This window comes from Pseudonaja textilis, chromosome 3, assembly GCF_049901715.1.
Source record: "Pseudonaja textilis isolate UNSWEBS1 chromosome 3, rPseTex1.2, whole genome shotgun sequence".
Taxonomy (NCBI): domain Eukaryota; kingdom Metazoa; phylum Chordata; class Lepidosauria; order Squamata; family Elapidae; genus Pseudonaja; species Pseudonaja textilis.
This window is the reverse complement of record NC_141992.1, coordinates 42,157,784-42,183,756: the sequence shown is the minus strand read 5'-3', so window position 1 is coordinate 42,183,756 and position 25,973 is coordinate 42,157,784. Positions and strand designations below refer to the sequence as shown.

The 25,973-nt window shown below is 36.7% G+C and overlaps 1 protein-coding gene across 1 annotated transcript in view; it reads right to left on the bottom strand.

Moving 5' to 3' along the window:
- PLXNA2 (plexin A2) overlaps positions 1–25,973 on the bottom strand; it is a 468,647-nt gene that overhangs the window by 60,820 nt on the left and 381,854 nt on the right. The window contains exons 16-18 of the mRNA XM_087929350.1: positions 16,650–16,817; positions 14,054–14,147; positions 5,301–5,540 (exon numbers count right to left, since the gene is read on the bottom strand). Of these exons, the coding sequence (XP_087785476.1) occupies positions 5,301–5,540; positions 14,054–14,147; positions 16,650–16,817 (502 nt within the window). The remainder of the gene's footprint in view (positions 1–5,300; positions 5,541–14,053; positions 14,148–16,649; positions 16,818–25,973) is intronic.

Here is a 25,973-nt window from a genome sequence, read left to right as displayed (position 1 = left end):
TGGCATAGCATGATAAAATACATCTGCTATTCCAGCCAAGCATACAATATCAAAATACACCTATATTTCACTAACAATCCAAATTCAGATATAAAGAATCCTCTGAACACGTCTGTCCATCACACAGCTTCTACCATTCTATGGCATTGTATTACATTAGGAAAGGAGAAACAATTGCTTGACATGAAAGAAAAGAAAAGGCTTCGCTGATGTTTCAATGGTACAGAAGGCTATCACACATCACGTACAAAAATAAAACTTTTCACATCAGCACTAAAAATGTGAAGGTGGCGACGATATGTTAATACTGAGAGTGAGACATTGTTAATATAATATTGAACTTTAAACCTGAGGTAGGTTTGATTTTCAAAATACAGTATTGTAAAATGTCAGCAAATAAAAGTGCAGAGTGGTTACATTTATCTTCACAAGAAAGGACTAAAGTGTTTGACAGACTTGTGACATATCAATAAGAGTATCTAAAATGTTTTAAAATATTCTTAACAATTACATGTTAGGCCTAGTTTATTAAACACACACACACACACACACACACACGGTATTCAGCTTTGTTCAGGTATTTTCCCACGTCATTATAGTTGCGCTTTTAAAGTTGTAGCAACATTTCGGCAGAATCTCATCTGCCATCATCAGGCTTCTATATTGTGTTCATCACAACTTTAAAAACACAACTATAATGACGTGGGAAAATACCTGAACAAAGCTGAATACCATACCATAATGCTTTCTGGTTTGTGCCAGTGCAAGCAGTGTGGGATCGGAGCTGGTCTGGTTTCTGGATGGTGGTTGTCCTTCATTTATAGGATGGGTTTGGGCCTGGGTCTGATGAGGGGGATTGACGGTGGTGTCCCGTGTTGTTTTGGGTTTGGTGTTGGTTTTCGTGGCTGGGACTCGTTTGTTGATGAGGGCTAATTTCCAGGTGTCTGGTAGGCGGGAAGTATCATCCTGTTTATTCATGCTATGGGGGTGTTTCTCTATTTCGATGGCTTCCCTGATTATTCTCTTGCTGGAATGTTCAGTGTTGGATATTAATTTGGTTCCTTCAAAATTAATTTCATGTCCTGTGGCTTTAAGGTGCTGGAAGAGGGAGGAAGTATTTTCTTCTTTTCTGAATGTGTTTTTGTGTTTTTGTGTTCCAGAAATCAGACCACGGCTGCTTCGGCAGCTGTCACACCCCTCGACCCCAAAACCAAACAAGCTGACACACGCCAAGAACACAGACCCAGACCACAAACTCGAAGCCAGACCAAAACCCAGAATGCTACATCACAGCCACCCGCTCAGGATATCACATCAGAAAACTCAAGAAATTATACCACAAGAACTCAAGAAGTTGCAAGACAGCAAACAACCCAGGAAATCACAGCACAAGACCAAGGATACCATAGCAATAAAACTCACAAGGTCATCACACAACCCATTAGCCAAGCCATTACAACACAGAAGGCTAATGGAAAAGAGATCAAAACACAAATGACCCAGGAGATCACAACAAAAGAACTCGCAAGGCCATCACACAATCCATTACCCAAGTAGTTAAAACATGGTAGGCTAATGGAAAAAAGATCACTACAAAACAAACGACCAAAGAGATTACAGCACAAGATCCAGGATATCTCCATAACAAAACTCACAAGGCCATCACACAGCCCATTATACCAACATCAACACCATCAACCAATCAAGAGGCAGCAGTGCAGCCAAGCAGCCCAGCACACCAGCCCCCCCACCAGTATTTATTGAGAGACGGCAGCTCCGATCACACACTGCTTGCACTTGCACAAAGCAGAAAGCACCAGCCTGAGGATGGCGAGTGGGACCTCGCCGAAATGTCACCAAGATACTCTTAATCTTACACAGGAAAAGACCTGAACACACCTAGACCTACATACATGTACCCGTGAAAATATATATCAGAGTTTAGCCTAGGATTACATGTTATGCAAAGGAAAAACTGCACATACAGTGTGTGTGTGTGTGTGTGTGTGTGTGTGTGTGTGTGTATATATATATATATATATATGTGTATGGCATTCAGCTTTGTTCGGGTATTTTCCCACGTCATTGTAGTTGTGCTTTTAAAGTTGTAGCAACGTTTCAGCAGAATCTCATCTTTAAAAGCACAACTACAATGACGTGGAAAATACCCGAACAAAGCTGAATGCCATACATATGAGTACCCGAAACTTAAGAAATATATATATATATATATATATATATATATATATATATATATATATATATATATATATATATATATAGATCTTTGGTTGTTCGGGTTTTCTCCCGCGTAAGATTCAAGTATCTAGGCAACGTTTCGATGAAGTCTCATTCATCATCTTCAGGCTTCTGTCTCCGGCTCTGTGCTTTTCAGAGTAATGTGAGATTGCAGCTGCTTCCTCCTTTTAACTGCCAGTGGGGGTGGGACTTGATTGGGTGGGGGCTTGGCTGTGTTCTGATTGGTTGGAGGCGTGTTCTGTTCAGGTGGGGGCTTGGCTGTGCTCCGGTTAGTCTTAGTTGCTGGGGGATTTGAGCTGGTGAGTTGTGATCTTGCTGTTTGGCTTCTAGTTCGTGGTCCTGTTGCATCTTCATAGTGGGTGTCGGTTTGCTTCATGTATGGCTCGGAGGGGTTTGAAGTGGGTAGTGATGCAGCTGTAGTGCAGCTTCTGGTCCATGGTCGTGTCTCATCTTCTGAGTGGGTGAGAGTCTGTTTTCTACATGGAAGTGTGGTGGTGGCATCTTGTGTGGCTCTCATGGGTGTGGGTCTGGTGTCCTTCTTCATGTTAGGTACTCGTCTGTTCATGAGGGCGGGTTTCCAAATGGCTGGAAGGCGGGAGGTGTCATCTCGTTTGTTCATGCTGTGTGGCGTTTTTCTATCTCTATGGCTTCTCTGATTATTCTGCTGTTGAAGTGTTCTGGTTTTGGCGATAGTTCTGGTATTTTTAAAATCAATTTCATGTCCTGTGGCTTTGAGGTGTTGGACCAGGGAAGAGGTCGTTTCTTCTTTTTGATTGAGTTCTTATGTTCTTCAATGCGTGCATTTATTCTTCTGTTAGTTTGTCCAATGTATGTGGTAGGGCAGGCAGTGCAGGGGATTTCGTATACTCCTTGGTTTTCTAATTCGATTTTGTCTTTGGGGTTTCTTAGGATGGTGGATATTTTTCTGTTTGTGCAGAATGCTGTTTTGATGTTGTGTTTTTGGAGGATCTTGCTGATTTTGTCTGTAGTGCCTTTTATATATGGGAGGAGGGCTTTGCCGTTTTCTTGTTCTCTGTCTTGGATTTTGGTTGGGGTTTCTTTTTGGATTAGGTGGGTAATCTTCTTTCTTTGGAATCCATTGGCTGTAAGTACGTTGGTGAGAGTGTGTAGTTCAGTTTTTTGGTGTTGTTCATCGGCTAAGCATTTTGTTCTGGAGATGAGTGTCTTGGCTACGGAATTGGAAACCCGCCCTCATGAACAGACGAGTACCTAACATGAAGAAGGACACCAGACCCACACCCATGAGAGCCACACAAGATGCCACCACCACACTTCCATGTAGAAAACAGACTCTCACCCACTCAGAAGATGAGACACGACCATGGACCAGAAGCTGCACTACAGCTGCATCACTACCCACTTCAAACCCCTCCGAGCCATACATGAAGCAAACCGACACCCACTATGAAGATGCAACAGGACCACGAACTAGAAGCCAAACAGCAAGATCACAACTCACCAGCTCAAATCCCCCAGCAACTAAGACTAACCGGAGCACAGCCAAGCCCCCACCTGAACAGAACACGCCTCCAACCAATCAGAACACGGCAAACCCCCAACCAATCAGAACACAACCAAACCCCCTACCAATGAGAACACACCCCCACCCAATCAGAACACAGCCAAGCCCCCACCCAATCAAGTCCCACCCCACTGGCAGTTAAAAGGAGGAAGCAGCTGCAATCTCACATTACTCTGAAAAGCACAGAGCCGGAGACAGAAGCCTGAAGATGATGAATGAGACTTCATCGAAACGTTGCCTAGATACTTCAATCTTACGCGGAGAAAACCCGAACAACCAAAGATCCATATATATATATATATATATATATATATATATATATATATATATATATATTTTTCTGAGGTTCTCATGGGTATTTGTATGTGGATCTTTGGTTATTCGGGTTTTCTCCTGCGTAAGATTGGCAGTATCTAGTCAGCGTTTCGATGAACTCTCTTTCATCATCTTCAGGCTTCTGTCTTCGGCTCTGTGCTTCTCAGAGTGATCTCTCTGATCTCTTTCACATCACTCTGAGAAGCACAGAGCCGAAGACAGAAGCTGAAGATGATGAATGAGACTTCATCGAAACGCGTTGCCTAGATACTGCCAATCTTATGCAGGAGAAAACCCGAATAACCAAAGATCGATCGATCTATCTATCTATCTATCTATCTATCTATCTATCTATCTATGGATCTTTGGTTGTTGGGTTTTCTCCCGTAAGATTCAAGTATCTAGTATCTATCTTACGCGGGAGAAAACCCGAACAACCAAAGATCCACATACAAATACCCGCGAAAACCTCAGAAAACATATATATATATATATATATGTATGTATGTATGTATGTATGTATGTATGTATGTATGTATATGGATATGTATATGTATAAGTATATGTATATATAGTGGAGATAGATCAACTCATAGATTCCCACAATTGTAAACTCCTATGTGATAGAAATGCACATGTCAAACAAAATGTTTTGTGATGTATTTTGTATTGTTGGAAGGGGAAATGTAGACAACAGGGGGAAGGGTACAACCTGCCATGTATATATCAAATACCTTGAGTTATATACTTATGTTAAACATTGGCCTGCAAATACATAAGAGGTTTGCATACTATATCAATTGGTTGGTTTTTTTTGTCATTGTGAGTTTCTGCAAATGCCTATGAAGGAAATAAAGGAGTGACAGCAAATAGAGCATTTCAAGTTTATTTTTCAACGTTTTCCTAAAGAAATTCAAATCAAGCCCTTTTCCAAATATTTCTGTGTGAAATCAAAATCCCACAACAATTTTCCAAGACAACATTCGCAGATTTGTAATATTTGCAGAGTTTATTATTTTAAATATCCAGATATAACTTCTTATATAACTATAAACAATACAGAACATTTACAGGTAAATGTAAGAAATGGGAGCAAGATATTACATGTAGGACAACACATTTTCCAGACTAAATCTGAAATTGTGTATCTAAATAAGTCTCCTGGATTGTGTTGTCACCTTACCTTCAGGATAATGGGTGATCCTGGCTTTTGGTCCAAGATGCCAGTAGTACTCAAAAGTTCAAAGGTAGGATTTGGATAATAAATAAATTTGGTGTCATTATAAATCAGTAAAGACTGAACATTGTTAAAGATGAATCCAATTTCATCAGGTCTTTCAACAGCATCCAGACCTGGTCGGTATTGTGATGTAAGTGAAGGAGCCAGGCAAGTGAGGGTGGTAGTATTCACAACTTTACAAACCTGGAAGAACACAATTAAGGCAAGGTTATACCTTGAATAAAATATTTTTCAATTATTTTCACATCATGATTCCACCCTAATTAGTTTGGCAAAACTGAAGTGTCAAATCTTTTTCAAAACCATGTGATAAACTTGTTCTGTCATCAGTCAGGAAGACTGATGTGAGACTGACTCTAGAAGTGAAATATAAGCTTTTTATTTCCTTTTGTTCACTACCATATTTTAAAAATATCCTTTCTATATAGAAAATAACCAATAGACATGCATGATGATGGAAAATTGGATAGAGCTTTAGTACACAAGAAAGTGTTATATGGAATCAGAAATAGAAAGGCAAACAGTTCTTTTTATTCAAATGGATTATAGGTTTTGTCAGAATGACAGCTGGAAATAATATCAGGTTCTGGGGTTGGAAGACAAATGTTATTGAAATAGCATATGATCCTTTAATTAGATAGGCCACAATCTGATAGTAACTTATTTGTGGTCATTTGTGAATTGTATGACTGATCAGAATACATCAGATCTGTTCTGCTGCCTACATCTTCCTCTTATGTTCAGATACATATACAACCATTTTGGATCAATAATGTATATTAGAAGAAGTGGCAACTTGTGAAATGTGCAATGAACCTGCCACAACTGAGTTCTTATACTTCAACAGTACCACAGGGCCATTAAAAATAAAATGAAGCACTACACAGAAAAAAATCAATGTTTCACATTTGTGTTTACAGGTCAGTAAAATTCATTTCAGAAAACCTTCACAAGATATCATATTTACTAGTATGATATACCCAGGGATCAAGGGTTTTGAAATTTTGAAATCTGCTTATATAGATTTATCATATGAATTAAGAATAAGATCTAAGACTAAGACCAATTTAATTATAAACATACACATGCACAAAGTAATAATAATATTCAGTTAAAAGTAATTCCCCCCCCCCAACATTTCTTAATATTCAATTTTTCAGCTAACAAAATTGTTGGCTGAGCTTGCAAAAAACAGCCAGGAAAGTGATTGAAGCCTGGGAAATACATCCCTCATCAGTCAATAGGTGCTGAATTACCACCAGCCTATCAAGTACTTAGAATGCGAGGGTTAGGCAGCACAAGCGAATGACAGCTAATGACTTAAAAGACAGCCATCAACATACCCCAATCAACATCTAAAAAGCCACTTACAAAAGGCACTGTAAATACCTTACATAAAACAGCACACACTCTGCTACAGAGAAGTTTCCTGAAGAGGGACTCCAGCACAAGTCTGAAAGGTTGGAAGACAAAACCTCTGGCTCCAGTGATCGACCCATATTGGATTCTGCAACTTCTAAATTTCTTTGAAATTAATGAGATCAGAGTGCAAATAACTCTATGTAGTCACTAATTTCACTGTTTCTGGTACCATATTGACAGAAGTAGGAAAATGCTTCAACAATTAATGTTCAAAGATAACAATCAGAAGCTTCATTGTTTTTCAGATTTATGTTGAGTCCACTCACAACGCACAGACACAGACACACACACCCCATAATCATTATAAAGGTCAATGGATTGTCTAGCCAAATATTCCAGCAGTGTGTCTCTACATGCTTTTCATCAATCTGACATCTTATTTTCCCATGTTCTTACTAATATCCAATCCTATCAAAGAATCTATTTTATCAGATCAGTATTCCAAATACTGCCAGTGATAAGTCCTTAGATAAAATTGTATTTCCATGTAGTAAAATGAAGTTGTTTCCTTGCAGAACAGCTCTAAAGTTTCTAAAAGACACAGAAAGTTTGATTTCTTTATGTTGTTCCAGATGTTTTTCAAAATGATATAATTCAGAAATATAAAACCTCCAACACAATTTTAAGAAGCAAGAGGTATATATGCAGGTACATTCTTTGCTATGCTTGAATTACAGCCAAATCTTTGGATGGGAAGTGTGAGAATCTTAAAACTTAAAATTGAATGACAGTGCTTCTTCTGTCAAGTAATATATTAAATTATATCTCTTCACTTGAAACCAACACTGAACAAATATAAAGGCCAAATATCAAATAAACAATAAGGCTTTAAAAATATGAAAACTACCAACTAGATTAAAAGTTGTGTTTATGAATAAAATTACATGGCTTTAAAACATGGCTTCACAATTTACATTTCTAATGTGTGGCTCTTATACAGTAGTATTGCAACAGTAATAGCACTTAGGCTTATATACCACTTCACAGTGCTTTACAGCCCTCTCGAAGTGGTTTATAGATTCAGCATATTGCCCCCAACAATCTGGGTCCTCATTTTACCCACCTTGGAAGGATGGAAGGCTCAGTCAACCTTGAGACTGTTGAGAATTGAACTGCCAAATTGCAGTCAGCAGAACTAGCCTGCAGTACTGCATTCTAATCACTGGGGCACTGTAGTATTCTTGAAAATACAGATTAATTATTTGCAGCTCACAACAATTGATCAAAAATTATTTTTCTCAATGTGAAATATTTCTATTGACATATTTAATTCTATAACTTGCTCTAGGGGGAACACACACATACACACACACACACAGAGAGAGAGAGAGAGAGAGAGAGAGAGAGAGAGAGAGAGAGAGAGAGAGCAATCAACCACTACCTCAATGCCCAATCCCACCACCACCCAGCACAGATAAACTCCGTGGCCAAAACACTAATTGCCAGAACCAAATGCCTGGCAGACAAGACACACATAAAGACAGAACTATGCACCCTGACTAAAGTACTGACAGCCAACGGCTTCCACAAAAGCAAAATCACAGGCCTGATCCACAAAAACACACTGAGACATAATGGAGACCTAGAAGATGAACAGACCTAGGGAACAGCTGTCTTGTCCTACATAAGAGGTACTACATGAAGTCCCCTGTGCATCATGCCTGGCCACATACATTGGACAGACCAATAGAAGAATAAGTACCCTCCTGGATGAACACAAAAATGCAGTAAAAAAGCTGGAACACACTTCCTCACTAGTCCAACATATGAAAGTGACAGGTCATAGCATTGACTTCAATGGCACCAAAACCCTACCCACTATAGAAAACCCCAGCTACAGAATTAGCCATAGAGATTGAAAAAAGACCTGAAAGCATGAATAGAAGAGATGATTCCACCAGACTGTCAATTATCTGGAAGCCTGCACTCTCAAACAAAAAAATCTCCACACCACAAGCCAGGCAAACACCTGGGCACAAACAGACTCCCCCTGATACCTCCAGCTCAAACACACCCCAACCAGGCACCCAGATGAAACCTAGCTTCCTAATAAATGATAGTGGTCCATTTACTCGGAGCCAAGCCGCACTAAAAGCCTCCAATACAGGAAACACAATGTTGCCAGCCAATCAAGACAAAAAAAAGCCACAAAACAGACAGAAGATATTAGAAACACCAATCAAGCAAGCAGAACACAGCAAACTCCAAGACCGATAAACACAGACCAAGACTCCCAACCAATCAGGATGAAGAAAAAACCATTCTGGCACAGCAGATGGCTAGCACCAAATTTAAAACAGAAATGGCTGTGAAGGTCTGACTCACAGACGAACACAATACAGAAGCCTGATGATGGCAGATGAGATTCTGCCGAAACGTTGCTACAACTTTAAAAGCACAACTATAATGACGCGGGAAAATACCCGAACAAAGCTGAATACCATACATATAAATACCCGCGAAAACTTAAGAAATATATATATATATTTATTATATATATATATATATATATTTGTTTTCTGAGGTTCTCGCAGGTATTTGTATGTGGATATATATATATATATATATATATATATATATATATATATATATATATATATATTCGTACAAGGATTAATTGTATAGAGGGTAGAAAATAAGGTTGAAAATAAGGTCCCACAAACCGTCGAGTACGAAACGGTTTTTGTTTTATGAATTTTCTTTTCACTTTTCTTTTTTTGTTTCTTTTTTCTCTTTTACATTTATGTACATGTTGTTTGTCTGTTTTAATTGTACAATTAAAAAAGTTTATTAAAAAAAAGGAAAAAGGAAATCAGAAACAAATATCTATATATAACAGCAATGTAACATAAATGGAAACAAAATGTTACATTGCTGTTATATATATAGAGAGAGATACTTGTTTCTGATTTACTTTTTCCTAATAGGAAAAAGCAAAGGAGAAAGAAACATCAAGATGAATAGTAAAATAATTTTTATTTGTGTATTTATTTATTTCTTTAGTATCTTTTTTTTATGATTAATAAAAACAAAAACAAATACTAAAAGAATAAATAAATGCATAAATAAAAAAGCAACTTACCAAAAATGAGGCAGGCAACTTCTGTTACGTTGTTGTTATACATTATCTGTTTCTATACAACAAAAACCTGCATGCATATATAAATGGATTTTTTTCAAATAAAAGTTTTTTATTTTTTTAAACAAACAAAACAAACATAAAACATAAAACATCTTCAGTTATATACAGTGTGTCAGTTGGTACAAATCACTTGTGCACAATCTCTACAGTCTTTCCCTTCCAATTTGCATTAATCCTTATATCATAAATCCACTATATATATTTATTACTGTTATTAATTACTTACTAGACTTTACTAATATATCATTTTATGTGAGCAAATCACCATTTTTACTTAATCTACTTTATAATGTTGATTTTATCATCACCAATCTATTCTATAACAATATATCCTTACTTTACCTTACCTCTGTAATTCTATTATACTTATATTATAAAGTATTATAAAATATTTCATAAATGAAAATTTTTTTGTTACACTGCTGTTACATATTGATATTTAAATATCAATAAGTACAGCAGTGTAACCGAAAAAATATTTAAATTTCTTTGTATTGGCTTATTTCTAATTTTGTTAATTACATCAACATGTTTATAATTATCAACCTTCTGTATTTAATTCATACATAGCAATGTCATTCTTCACCTAATTTCTACCTCTTATCTCTATCCATTTCTGCACATTGTAATTTTTTAATTTCATTTTCATCTATGGGGATCTCTTCATTTTTCCACTGTTGTGCAAACTTAATTCTAGCCGCTGTTAACATGTGTAACATTAAATATGTATTGTACTCCCTTTATTTATGTGGGTAGCAACAAAAATATTTCTGGTTTTAAAATTTAAATCTATATGTTGCTTTACCATTTTTGCTAACCTTGACACTACATCCTCTTGAATAGCTACACTAGCAGAGCCCAATACTGAATTCATATATTCCAGCTTTTTAAACTGAGGAATAAATTTCAGAAAAAGAATTCAGTATTGCTCTGTGAATGTGCCTATCAATTCCATTCTTAATCCAACTTCTTAGATGATTTTTTACTATTATCTTTTTTTTTGTACTATATATATCTGCATAAGGCTGTAAAAAGCTTCAAGTATATTTTTAAGCTGCTTTCTAAAAAGGTTAGGCGACCAAACATGGCTTCCCCTGGCTTCTCTCTCTCTGCTATAGAGAGAGCATTTATTAGGGACTGTTGGTCCAGGTAAGTAGTCTTGGCTAGGAAAGATTTTTGTGCCACTACTGGCACAAAATAACAAACTCCCTTGGTTTGTTAATAGTATTTCCATTTTCCAAGTATTTCTTTTTCAATTAATGAATTGTAATTATGAAAATACCAGCCATTCTTTTATATACACAGTGCGACATCTTTTTTATAGACTGTCATTTTCAAATCCACTTTCAGTTCCATCTCAGTCTTGTCTGGTGAAACTTGTTCCTCTTCCATAACATCTTTTAAACACTAACTAGCTATAGTGTCAGGGACTCTTAAAAGTAACTGAATATTACTGATCTCCATTCCTCGCCCAGCCCTCTCCGTAGCTCCTCATAGCTCCCCAATCCTCGCCCAGTCCTCCTTGTAGCTGCCCGGGCCTTGCCTTGCCCTCCCTATAACTCCTCGTAGCTGCCTGGGCCTAGCCCTGCCCTCTCCAGAGCTCCCCAGGCCTTGGAAATTGGCACAAAACAGAAAACCCCAGTCACGAGACGGTGTGTGATGTTGTAACTGGTCATAAGAGTGTGTGTGTGGCTGTCAAAACACCAAAAACAGATCAAGTATCTCTGTGGAGGTCAGTTGTAAATCAGAACACTTGCTAAGCAACTGGCCATTAAGTGAGGACCTGGTCATTGAGCAAGGACCACTTACATTTGGTTTGCCAGTCACATGGCCACCTGCCCGGGCCTCGCAGTACCCTCTCCAGGGCTCCCCAGGCCTTGGAAACTGGCAAAAAACACTTGCAAAGCAACTGGCCATTAAGCAAGGACCTGGTCATTAAGCGAGGACCACTTACATTTGGTTTGCCAGTCCCATGGCCACCTGACCATGTCCACCCTAGTCACATGACCACCTAGCCATGCCCAGTCAGCAAGCCACTCACATTTCAGTCACATGACCACCAAGCCACACCCACAAATTAGGCCACGCCTACAGAACCAGTTGTTAAGAAATTTGAATCCCACCCCAGGCTAATTATATAAAACCAAGAGGCAAATTATTTTTTCTACCACTAATAAACATACATACATACACACGCACACACACACACACACACACGCACACACACAAACACACAAATATGAAACCACACTGAATCTGGATGGAATGACTGAATCAATCATCACTAGGAAATATTTTAGGCCATTACAGTCAAAAAGTAATTGTGCCCTTACAATGAGATTATTTCTCACCCTTCTCTCATTTCTGCATACAGCTGCATATGTAGATTTCAAAATTTGCCCACAAAGGCTAAGTTTGATCTTAATGCTGACAAATATCTGAACAGCTGTGAAGCTTTTTTGTTAGTCACAAATGCATTTGTCATGGATCAGAGATACATTGTTTTGGCAATGGAAATACACCATAAATCACATTGCAGTGTTAATCCTAGCTTGAATAAAAAACCCTTCAAGAATACAAACATTTAAAACAATCGTCTAAAATGGGAGTTTTAAAATGATTTTATATAGAGGCAAATGTCAAGAAAGGGCATAGGTATGTAAAAACTTGAATTTGTGAAAATTGCTGTTGTGCTGCAGATCTGGATGGAAACAAATACACAGAACAGAAGCTATGTCACAGGATGGTAATGTAGAGAGATACATCTACAAGCTGGTCTGGGACAGAGCCAATTTTACAATTAAAAAGTCTCTTCCATCACTTGCTTCTCTGAGGCTTTGATAGTTCTCCAGGATTGTTCTGTTCAAATGAAGCAGGTGTTCAGAAGAGTAGAGTCAATAAAATATCACTATCATTGTTTTTTTTTTTCAACGTTGTTTACTTAGAGCATCTCTGCCTTCTGCTGCTGGCTTTTTGTGTGCCTCAGATGATATATGGTGGGGTCTCACAATGACACAAGTACCATATGCTGTCATTATTCCCTGTTAAATGCAGTTTCTCTATACAGTGTGATAAGGCTCCATGGAATAAAATAAAACGAAGTCTTAAGGTTATCCATAATAAGGACTCTAAAACGGAATCTAACCAATGTAATGTAAGATATAACTGTTAATGCATTTTTAAGAACATTGGAGATTTGGGATGTAGGGATTACGAAAAGGCACAGGAGGTATGAACTCTCCCGGAAATATCTCCCCTAATATTTTTTATATCTCCTTCTATAAACTATATTCTGCTTTAGTCAGTTCACAAAGTAAACATTGTGAACTGATTAAAGCAGAATATAGCTTAATTATACTTTTTTTAAATCCTGCCTTTATTATTTTTATAAGCAACTGAATAGGAAGAACATATCTAAAACTCCTTCCTTCACACGTTTTTTCCCCACAACAACAACCCTGTGAGGTGGGTTGGGCTAATAAACAGTAACTGGCATCCATAGGGAGGAAGAGTGTAAAAAAATGGCAGGATAGTTGGTGTGGCATTAGAAGCAAGGTCCACTGTTTTCATATGCATGTAAAAAATTTACCAGTAACTTCATAGGAAAGCAAGAATTTCTATCTCATATAACAAACAGCAATAGCACTTAGACTTATATACCATTTCAGAGTGCTTTACAGCCATCTCTAAGCAGTTTACAGAGTCAGCATATTGCCCCAACAATCTGGATCCTCATTTTACCATTCTTGGAAGGATAGAAGGCTGAGTCAACCTTGATCTGGTGAGGATCGAACTGTTGGCAGTTGGCAGAATTAGCCTGCAATACTGCATTCTAACTATTGCTCCATCATGGCTCCTTCCACTGTAGCCAAAGTTATGTTAAATACTATAATAAATTAGAATCAAACCCATATTAATGAAATACTTATTAGAATGAATTTTGATTATTATAAATGCAATTCTTGGGTCTCATTAACAAAATAGAGCAGTGTTATATTTGAATAACAGTCCTTTTTTAAGAGATTAAAGATAGTTTTGAAAAACAACCAGCCTACAACTTGTATATCAGCCAAGAATCATACAACCATTGGGTTAAGGAAACGTCCAACCTTTGGTAAAAGCAGATACTTACATTGACAGATTCTTTGCCATTGTACTTCACTCGGATTCTGGGCTCTTGTATAACATCCAGATTGGACCCTGTAACAGTGAGAGGCGTGTGGCCACTGAAGGAAAGCAGAAGTCTTTAGGTTAATGAGGCTAATATGTCAAGAGGAACTGGGGTCGAGCTCAGTGTCTATATTTCTGGTAAGTACAAATGTTGGTTGATCTCAATAAGACATTTTCTGCAGGTTCAATACACAATTGAGTGCATTAATATTCCATTGCTTTGACTCTATCTACAGTTGCCTCACACAGTAATGGTTCTTTTGGTTTCATCTGTTCCCTTAGTAGGTAGTTATTTTTCCCATGTAACATTTCTTAGAGATGTTAACAATGGATGCTAAGGAGATAAAAATGAAGCCAAATGAAAAAAAAAATATGGAGATCATTTCTTTGCTTCAAACATTCTAGCTCAACACAATACAAGAACACTCATTGAAAGTCACATTTTATTTCTAGCCTTTAAACATGGCACATATGTTGGGAAATGATAGTGAAATAATTGAATGGGGAAGAAACAAACAAAATATTGATATTAACAAGGTTGTATGCACAAACTATTTGACAGTGATTTATTTCTATTATGTTAATTCTGGGGTGATCTTTCAACATACTTTTGATTTTAGCCTCTCTAATTCCTAAGGAAGATCTGAATGGCTACTTCAGCCCAGTATCTGCCTTGACTATTGCTTCTGACTAAGGAGTTTCTCCTATGATTAATTGAATGTGCATTAAAATCTACCAGCCCTATCTAACCAATCTCCAGATTACTCTTTTCCCAGATATAAACTAGAGAAAACTAGGATGGAAAGCAGCTGTTGTCAGTTAAATTATTTTTGTTCTGCCTTTTGTGCATCTAAAATTTAGAGCATTATTGAGTACCTAATTAAATAGGAATGAGAAGTTACTAAACCATGTTAATTTGACTAGATATTCAAAATTGCAAGTTTAAAGGTTTAATATTCCAGTTTATTTTTTTAAGATGTTCAGTTCCATTTTTTTCTTCAATAAGTTTTGAAGCTCACCACAATGCTTCTAAGAATTTCTAAAGCCAGTCTTAAACTTTCTGAGAATTCATTATTATCCATTTCTATAAGAAACACTTCTATTTCTCAGATCTCTTGAGTATACAGAGCTCACACTCACATTTCATCTTTTGTATGCCATATTGTATACAAATCAGAAAAAACTAATAGCAGTGCAAAAACTGACCCAGGGTTTTAGAAAATATTCAATCAATAACTGTATTGTAGAGTACACTTCTGGGATATAGCTGTGCATCTTAGGTAGTTTCATGCATGAACTTTTTTCTTCTCTTTTTGCATTGATCGCCACTGTTTTTGTTTTAACACTGGCTGCAATGTTTTTTTAAAAAAAGAAACCTTTAATGAGCAATTGTGCATTTCTTCAGCAGATGGAATTGATCATGTGGCTCTATTTGCTTTCACAGAATCTTATCACAGATTGCTATGGTTATAATTGCAGATGAATTAGTAACTCTAATTTTTTTAACTCAAGGAAAAGAGATGCTGTCATTATCCTGCAACAATGCATTGAGGCCTGTGGACAGGAGATTCATTTATTTCAGATACTTTGTTCTTTTGCAATAGATTCAAAAGGATGAAACATTTTCAAATAAGTTTTTACTTTTTTTTGGCTCAACAAATGCAGATTATGTCCTCATTTTACAAATATAATTCTTTAAATTGTCTAGACCTTTTGAACCCAGGAAATCAGGGGAATGGATATGCCATACTCCTAGAAGGATCAGACCTTTATTCATAAATCTTCTACAGTATATTTACACAGGTGGAATAAATCCTCTAGGAACTGTGAAGCTGGGTGCTGACAACTGAGAGGAAAGCAAATGAAGAGAATTATACATTATACCTTTCTCTCTCTCACTGGGAACTTGGCTGTGCTAAGTCAAGACTCTGTTTTCTTTTCTGTATTGAAGGACAGTCTTAAACCAGCATTTATAAAGACAGTGTTGATTATAAAGTCATCACCTATAGTGACATGGTTTCAAAATTTGAACAAAGCTTTTGTTGAATTTTTAAAATGGTAATCACTAAATATTTTTTTCCTGCTATACCTGTGAAATCTGTGCCCATCAAAATTGTACTTGGATGTATTGTTCTTGCAGGGATGAAGAGCTTTCATTTATTTAAAGATAATTATCAAATATTTCATTTTATTTGACAAGACAAAGTATTTTCAGCTGATTCTAGCTGGTAAATAATTTTTGCAGAATGGCTTTTGGGATGGCTCTAGATCATGGGTGTCAAACTCGATCATGTCATGGGCTGGATCTTGACATATCACAATGTTTTTTGCCTTTGTGGAGATGGAGTGGGTGTGGCCTATTCATGACATATCTGGCCCACAGGCTGCCAGTTTGATAGCCTGCTCTAGATCATTGAAGATATTTATGAAGAAAAAATCTTTAGATGTGCTCAGTATCAATAATACCAATTATTTGAATTTCTATTTTGTGAGAAATTAATGGGCCCCTGCTTCAAGTGATTTGTTTGTTGATGCAATATGATAGGTAGCTTAGGTACCTGGCTATGCTCCATTCAGGCTCAATCCGATGAACTTTTGGGTCATCGATGTATTCAAATTGTAATGTGCTCTCTAGTTGGGCCCGGTCCACACTGACAGAAACATGCACTGGTCCAAGACCATGAGTAGAAGGTGCAGATACACACATAATCTCATTAATTGACCTCCTATAAGAAACAAAACAATATTTAGTTAGAATATATATGAACAAAGAATACCACCACTTATTGGACACAATGGAATACTTTGGGATTCATTCTAAAACAGGTGAATGACAATCTTTGGGTAAGATATGCTTTTTTAATAGACTTACTCTGGTAGCTATTTGATAGTCATGACCCTCAGAAGCATGATATTCATGTATTATCAGCTGAAGTCATTTTTTACTTCTGCATACAATAAGCATACCTCATTTAAAAGTTTGGACTGTAATTAAATCATGATTAAAAATTCTGATGCTGCAGTTCTTATTTTTGGAAACATATGGCATGGCCCTGACTTTGCAACCTCAGAATTCACATCTGCTGAAGTGTAAGTATACTGCCAAAATGTTGTTTTCTGAAAAAAAAAAAAAACTGGACTGAATAAATTCCATAATATGTATTAATTTCATGTATTTATATTACAAATGTGTATGCCATCTAGCCATAAATGACTTTGCATGGCTAACAATTAAAGATGTACAAAATTTCAAATTTGGAATGGAACATTCCAAAATAATACTGTAAAGCTTCATTTTGACTCTATGCCCTTGTACTGTTCTGGTAGTGATTTATTGCATCTGTGTGGTCTTGAGGAAAAACAGAACACTATATTTCTGAAAGCATCATTTTGCACTTCCATCTCTACTTCCCATATAAATATAAGTGTATTCATAGATGACTGGGGTTGAGACAGTGACTGGTCCAAAGTTACCAGTTGGCTTTCATGCGTAAAACAGGATTTGAACTCACTGTCTCCTAATTTCCAGAAGGCAATGGAACTTAGAAAATTTGGTCTATAAGAAGACAGTTAAAATGGCTCTTCCCCAACAGTTCCCAGAGTATATCTATAGTTATACAGATAATTGTTTTACTTTGACAAGATTCCATCTATCGATGAAAAACTATAAAGAAAACTACTCAAAATTAGATCCATGTGTCATTTTTGGGTGTTGGAGCTGACATCGTGGACTTGCTTTCTATTTTTCCTTCTAGACAAGAGAAATGCCCCTCTACACAATAACAGGGGGAGATCTGCCACCTCAACAGAAGCCTGTTCCATTTAGAAGATCTCATCAATCATATAAGAATGTGTGCATATTCATATAGGAAAGACAAAGTTTGGATTATGTTGTATGTATATGTGCAAATATAAGGAAGGAAGGAGGGAGAATGGATTACATGTCTCTTACATCAATTATTTACCTTCCTAGTCAAAATCATTGTCAGAACTGCTTAATCCCTAGAGGAGAAAAAAAAATATTAGGAAGTCTTGTGCTTTTTCCACTATGTATGTGCTCAGCAGGAGGTAGAGGGAGGGGGAGGGGGAATGCAAGAAAGGATAACAAAATGGGAGAAAAAAATGAAGTTACTCCAATTTGAGCCTTCATCTCCCTTTTTTGACTCCTACTTCTGGACATAATAATGGTGGCAAAACAATAATTATATGGTACACCTAGTTTTGCTTACAGATACATTCCTATATGAAGATGCATAGTCAAAGAATGGAACACTGGAGATCCTTGCCTTTAAAAAAACTGTTATAACTATCAATAATTACAATAAGTTAAAATGTTTTATGTTTTTTCTGTTCAGGTTTCAGGCCAGGTACTACAGAAATCTGCATCCTGATCTTCAATATCCTCACAAAATTCATAGTCTTCTGGTGTATCCTTGGAGCATACAAAGGTAAGGTATCTAATAAGTGTAATACTCATGCAAACCTTAGGAATATAGTAAGATTTTGTTTTATCCCCAGTGTTTTGTGTGGCACTACATTTGTTAAATACTTTACCATAAGCATAGTGGATTTTGTACTATACTTTTCAAAACAGTTAAATATTAAGTACAATATCTTGTGGTTATATGATGAGAATTGAAATTGATTTATTGTATTTGCGAAGAAAAAAAAATCCTTTAGGGTGCATTTTTTTTAAAAAAAAATCACCCTGTTTCTCTGCCCAAAAGAGCAAAAGGGAGTTCTTGGTCTGAAAAAAAATTCATAAATTTGTTTCAAATGATGGGTTTTAAAGAGTAAAGGAATAGGGACGGAATAATAAATAAATGATAACATGGATGGAAGAAAATGGGCAATTGTAAAAATTAAAAAAGGGAAAGGAAGTAGGTTATACATTGTCACATCACTGTGCAATCAGGCCATAATAACAGACAATTTAGGAGAACTGGAATCCAATCAATGGCCTCATGTGAGAATAGGCATTTTAACATGCCATAGACCAGACTTCAGAGAAATCTGCTTAGTTCTTGTGTAAGATCCAAAGCGACTCATCACTGCTGGCAAAAAGTTAGTGCAAGCTCCCTGTGATCAGTTAATTAGCTTTCTGCACTATTACCATGTCGTCATGGTGAATTTCTCCACTCCTCCGATCAGAGGCAGGAGAATAGAAAGAAGCTGTAATTACAGTGAATCTCATTAGAAACTGCTTCATCTAATCAGTCTCCTGCACATCATGAGTAAATAAACCATGCAGTTCATGGAAGGAAGGAAGAAAGAAGACCATGTTGTGACCTTGTATGGAAAAGCAGGGATAAACAGTATATTGCTAGATTCTGAGAAATGTTGTTTATTAGATTTTACGGACAAATACATGATATAGTGAATTAGAAAGAGTTCTTAAATGTAACCATACATTTAATGGAATGATTATGTTGCATTAAATGTAGATGTTATCATTTATTTTTTCCAAATTTTTCCTTAGCTGCCAATTGGAAAAAAAGAAAAAAATGCTTAGGTTGATTTATAAATTCTAATTTATAAATTATAATGGTGGCATATGCCACCAAGAAGGAATAATGAAGATAAATAATCTATGACTTAGGTGCCTGAATGATACCTGAATGACAAACTATGAAGAATATAAAAGGACACTTGGTATTTAGTAAGTGATCAAGTGGGATGGTCTTGTCTGGCTTGGATGTCTGAGGAAGGTGTGAGGATTGTTGTGGGGGGGCATTGATCTATAGCAGGGCTGGGAGCTTGCTGGCTTTTTTGGAAAAGTCCATGCAATGTCCTGCTTCTGTGACACCATGCCTAGAGAATAAGGACTATCTTGTCCCATTAGTGATTCTGTCTCTGGAAGGGGAATGTGACCATAGCCTAAAGGAATCTGATGCAACTAATGTAACTAAGATGGCTTGATTGCAGAGACTTTGCAGCCTTTTGGAAGTTATGCCACTCTGCCTCCTAGAAAAGTAGCTAAATCTAGTATGGATGGTTGGGAGGAAGATTGGGATTGGATTGAAGATCAATTGTGGGGCACAATGGTGAAGGAAGGGATGGAACTTGACCCATTTAATTTACCCCTTCCCCCCGAGTAGGAGATAGAAGGGGCATTGATGGCTTGTCTTAGGTTAGTGAAGTTGCATGTTTGTTGCCCTATGTATGATGACTACAGAGAGAGAGGGAGAGGGCATGATAGGGTTTTGAAGGTGAGTGGGGAGGAGCTGGTTTAGAAGAGTGTGTGGTCAGAAGCACCCTTGCACTTATTTGCCATTTGAATGTGGAGGATTTGGTTTTGGCTTGTGAATGGGAACTTTGATGGTTGAAGGGAGGGAACAGGGAGTAGGGACTCTGTTCAAAATGACCCTAGTGAATTCTAGATCAGGAGGAACTAGTGGAACATCTGAAGTGTTTTATTGTCTCCACTAGGTGAGCCAAATAATGAAAATCAATTCTATAGGAAGTCTATAATCTTTTTTTTTTAAGTTGAGATTGACTATAATAACAGAATCTTGCAAGTTTGATTTTGCTGTCTCTCCTTCTCTTTGTCCTCCTCCTCTTAAAGATCAATAAATTAGGGAAGTGTCTGCCCCAGCCACTTTTTGAATATTATCTGTATATTATGAACTTATGCAATCTGGAAAATTTCCGTCTTTCAGCTTCAGAGGACCCTGGAGGAAGCTGACTATCTGGACCACTATCTGAACCAGCCCATGTTCAGTCTGGAATATAGTACAGAGATGACTTTGGTCACACTGGTTAATTACTTGTGGCAAGCCCTGGATGTGTGTGGTGCTTCCATCCTGACACTTTTTGTCCCTTGGTGGCTTTTGCTATCATTGACATGGTACCCTGACCTGCCTTTTTTTTTTAGGCACTTGAGTCTAGTTTAGTGGAATTTTCTTTTGATTGTTTAATTATCAAATCTAGTTATTCATATTTTATATGTTGGGTTGTTTAATGTTGTATGAATAAGTTTACTTTTTATTGTTTGCTTTGTAGTACACTGCTCCAAGTTACATTGTTGGGTGACATAATACTTGAATTAAAGACATATATGTACGTTTCTTTCTGATATTCAGCAACAGCAGAAAGATTACTAATAAAATATATCCAAGTATGTTTTTATGCTAATTAATTATGTGATACCATTGTTTGTCATGTTGGCCAACAGCACTAATGAAAGCAGGTAATCAAGATGAGCTCTGCAAACATCAATGTTGCATCCCAGCATCAGCTGAAAGAGTTCCTGAATAACTCTAGGCTTAAAAAAGTTATTTGAAAAGCAGATACCATAAAGAAAAAAAACCTCCTCTGTAGATAAGAAATGAAAAACCTCCTGTAATGTAACGATGCACATTCCTTCTTATCTGTTCCAAAGGTATAAATGAACTCTGTCCTATTAGATAAGGAGATACTAAATCAGTTAAATCAAGTCTACTCATTAACATGTCATTCCTTATCTTCCCTTTTCAATCCAGGCATAAAGTGGATGCTGGGATGTTTTAATCTCTTCAGATACTGAAGAAAGCAGCACTAATATGAAAAGTCTCAGTAATTCAGCCTTGGAAATGTTAGTTATACTGCAGGCAAATTATACAAAAGCAGCAGCAAGTGGCATGCAAATCCTTCACTTCTTTCATCTGATTAATTTGCATCAAGTCCAGGATGGAGGGAACGGCTGAAAGGCTTTCCATTTATTTCCTGAAACAGGTCCTTAAATTTCCTATTTCTTTGCAAGAGGATATGTCCAAGCATCCTGTTATTTTAACCACAATAATAATTTTGCTTCTTAAATTTTTATGTTTCTATTTATTTATTTATAATTTGTCAAACAAAAATGAAAACACGAATAATATAAAAATAAAATGACTCTAGTGACTTCTTTATGTTACATTTTATTTTTATCAGGAAACTAAATGTATGCACGGAATTTCTACATGGTCTTCAGGCTCCTGGCACCAGAGGTGGTATTCAGCAGGTTCTGACCAGTTCTGGAGAACCGGTAGCAGAAATTTTGAGTAGTTTGGAGAACCGGCAAATACCACCTCTGACTAGAGATTTTACAGTATCCTTCCTCTGCCAAGCCGACCAAGCCACACGACAGAACTGGCAGTAAAAATTTTTGAATCCCACCACTGCCTCGCACCCATATTGTGGTACATGTGGACAAAAGATGGGTTTGTATCATGAACAAGGCCACAGTCTTACCTGCTTTGACCCCTACGCAGTTGATACTGCTGTTTCAGTCTGAGTCTAATTTAGGAGCATAGGAACCGGTTTGACACTGACACTAACTGGCAGGTTTTCTAATGGAAATATTTCCCATTCCACTTGCCAGAGGTGAAACTTGGAACTATCTGTATTATATAAACTCATCTAACCAATTTCATAAAGACATTTGCATTGTATATCTTTGGACTATTGCCATGGATATTACAAAAAGTATTAATTTAGGGTTGGTTTTTTAATCATTCATTTTGTCACCTTAAGCTTATTAAACATTCTTATTTGGGATTTTATGCTTTCTTAAAATCCCTAATTCAACTATATTATATAAAGCTTCTTGCCCAACAGGTTATTTATTCATTATAGTTTCAGAAGAAATCTCAAACCATATTTTTTATTATAATAACAAATACAACAAAGTAATTATGATAGTACATACTATGATGTATATTATGCTATATTATAGTATATTATGCTGTTTTAATATTTTTGTTACATATATATTGCTTGATATTTTGAAGTGAAGTGGGGTATATTAATATTACATTGAAGCCTTTGATTTTTACACACTTATTTCAAACTGTGAATAATCCAAATGTCTTGAAGGAGAGGAGAGATTCATGTGTTGACACTACACATTTGTTCTAATTTCCAATCTGTAGTGGAGAACGTATTCCACTACATCTTTGAGCATCCATATAAATGAAGATCCAGGTTTTAGAACTTGTGAGAATTTTCACGGACAGTAAAGACTCTTCACTACAGATGATTGACCTCTATCTACATGTGAAGAATGGCATAAAAGAGCTGTCACCTGGTTGTAAGCATCCTAAAGGAGAATTTCTTCTTGAGGTAAATGTTGAATTATTACTTAGAAATTTTAGTGAAATCAATTTGTATGCATATTAAGATATTAGAGGAAGATGATTTTTTTATTTCCATGACTCTGTATTGAACATTGGTTAAATTAATTCAAGCAATTAAGCCCATAAATCTTTATAAAACCTGTACAGACTTTGGCATTCTGAATTATATCAAGGATATAAAACCATACTCATACATTGTCCAATAATTTCCATAATAAAGTTGAAGGATTCAGTACAAAAATAATTGTAATGATTTTACATTATTGCAAAAATTCAATCATAAAAATCGAACATTAAGAAATTTCAATCATTACACTGAACAAAAAACATGCTTTTTGTAGATTTTAGTTCTGCATTTAACACAATTCTTCCACATAGACTAATGTCTAAACTTCTAGACCTTGGACTTTCTTATACAATCTGCCTTTGGATTATGGATTTCCTGTCTAACTGCTCACAGAGGGTCAGATGAGGTAATCATACATCTTCAGCCCTTATTCTTAACACTGGTATACCACAGGGTTGCGTGTTGTCCCTTACTCTATACTCTTTATGTGCATGACTGCATTCCTACTCATGCTAGTAATACTATTACTAAATTTGCAGATGATACAACAGTGGCGGGACTCATCTCTGAGGGGAGATGAGTCTGCCTACCAAGATGGGGTGGACTAGTTGTTTTCGTGATGTGGAGACAATAATTTGGTCCTCAACACCAATAAGACCAAGGAGCTTATAGTGGACTATAGGAAGAACAGATCAGACATCCAGCCCTTGCTTATCAATGGAGACTGAGTGGAACAAGTGACCAATTTTAAGTTTCTGGGTGTTACCATAAAAGAGGACCTGACTTGGGGTGTTCATATTGCAGCACTGGTCAAAAGGGCCCAGCAGAGATTATACTACCTGAGACTTCTCAGAAAACAACAACTGAATGAAAAACTTCTGGTGAACTTCTACCCTGCACCATAGAGAGTATCTTAACTTACTGCACTGGTTTGCCAATTGCACAGTGGCAGATAGGGCAGCACTCCAGGGAGTTAATGTCATTGCCCAGAAGATCATTGGTTGCCCTCTCCTCTCTTTGGAAGAGATTTATAGCTCCCACTGCCTTAAGAAAGTTCAAAACATTCTCAAAGATCTATCTCATCCTGGACACCCTTTTTTGAACTATTACCATCTGGCAGATGGTACAGGATAATAAAAACAAGGACAAATAGGCTGAAAAACAGCTTCTATCCCAGGGCAGTAACTCTATTGAATTCTACTGTATAGTGCAATATTAATGCAATATCAGGGGTTTTCTATTGAAAGTATAGAATGTGAAGGGTGTGTGTTCATGTTTATTTTCATATTCATAATTACACTGAAGATGGTATTTAATTTCAAAATGGGGGACTTCCAGTTGCTTGTCATCGGAGTCAGAGCAGAATTCACAATCATGTGTGGTTTCACTCCGAGCTCACTTGTTGGAGGGTCCCAATTGGGACCGGAACCACCCTGTAGGGCTGGTGAAGAAAGGGGGAATTGCTTGGAGGGTTGAGGGGAATTGCAACTCCCCTCCCTGACAAGAAAAAACACTTCAAAAAGCAAGTTGCAGCGATGGTCTAAAATGGCCACCATGAAGACGAGGACCAGTCCAGGAAACTAAGACTGTGCTGGAGCAGTGAGCAGAGTGCGAACCAGGCAAAATACATGGACTTTAAGGTACCCTGGTATTAAGAAATAAAAGGATTATTTTGGAGGAAAGTGTGTAGAGGCAGTGACCAGAGAGAGTGAGAAGGAAATTGGAATTTATAAAATTGGGTTGAATTATTGCAACAAATTAACTTGGAGGAGAAAATTCAGAGGAAAATATTTGAGCATAAAAGGCTTGGAAATTAAATAGGATTACTATTGGATCTTTGGCACTAAATAGCATAAATAAATTGAATGTGTTGAAAAGAAATAATAGCTAATAATTGAAATTAGTGAACTTAATAAAAGTCTTATAATTAAAAAAAAAAGAAAGCAAAAGTAAAAGAAAGAGTGAATGTGGAAAAAGAACCAAGAGCTCCACCTGATGGTACAGGAAAAAATTCAGTGACTCCTTGAAAAGGGTTTGGTCTTTCTAATAAATTGGACCTTGGAACTTAAAAGAAAATAAGAGAAACTCCATTATAATAAAATAAGAACCCTGAAAAGTGATAACAGAGTACTATAAGGGGAAAGATACTTGAAAACATTGTTTTAGAACCACTGGTTGGCTTTGGGAAACAGTTGGAAAAGGACCTACTAGAAGACCTCGAAACAAAAACTTATGGACATAGATTGTTGAAAATAAATATAAAAGATGCTGGTTGAAATAGCATACTAGACTTTTGGATTGGATGTATCTATCAAGGAAGAGGTGAAAAAAGGGGAAAAAGAAGCAGATACAATAGGGGGAATTATTTGTTGAAATAAGATTGGATTTACAAGATATGAAGGAAATTATGAAAGTGAGACTGGAAATGTACATTTCTACACAGTCTTCAGACTCTTGGCACCAGAGGTGGTATTCAGCAGGTTCCCATATTATAGAAACTAGAAATGGTGACTCAGCTTGCAGAAGAACAAAGAGAAACGGGGGGAGGAATTAAATAAAGAGGAAACCAGCTTTGAAGATCAAGAGGAGCAACGTTCATTTAAGCAGGAGGGAAAAGGAATTAAAATTAAAAATTTGTGGTTTGATGTGACAACCAAAGGGTGAATGGTTTGGAGGGGAAATAGCAGAAAAGGTACAAAAGAAAGATTGAGAGAAGGAGG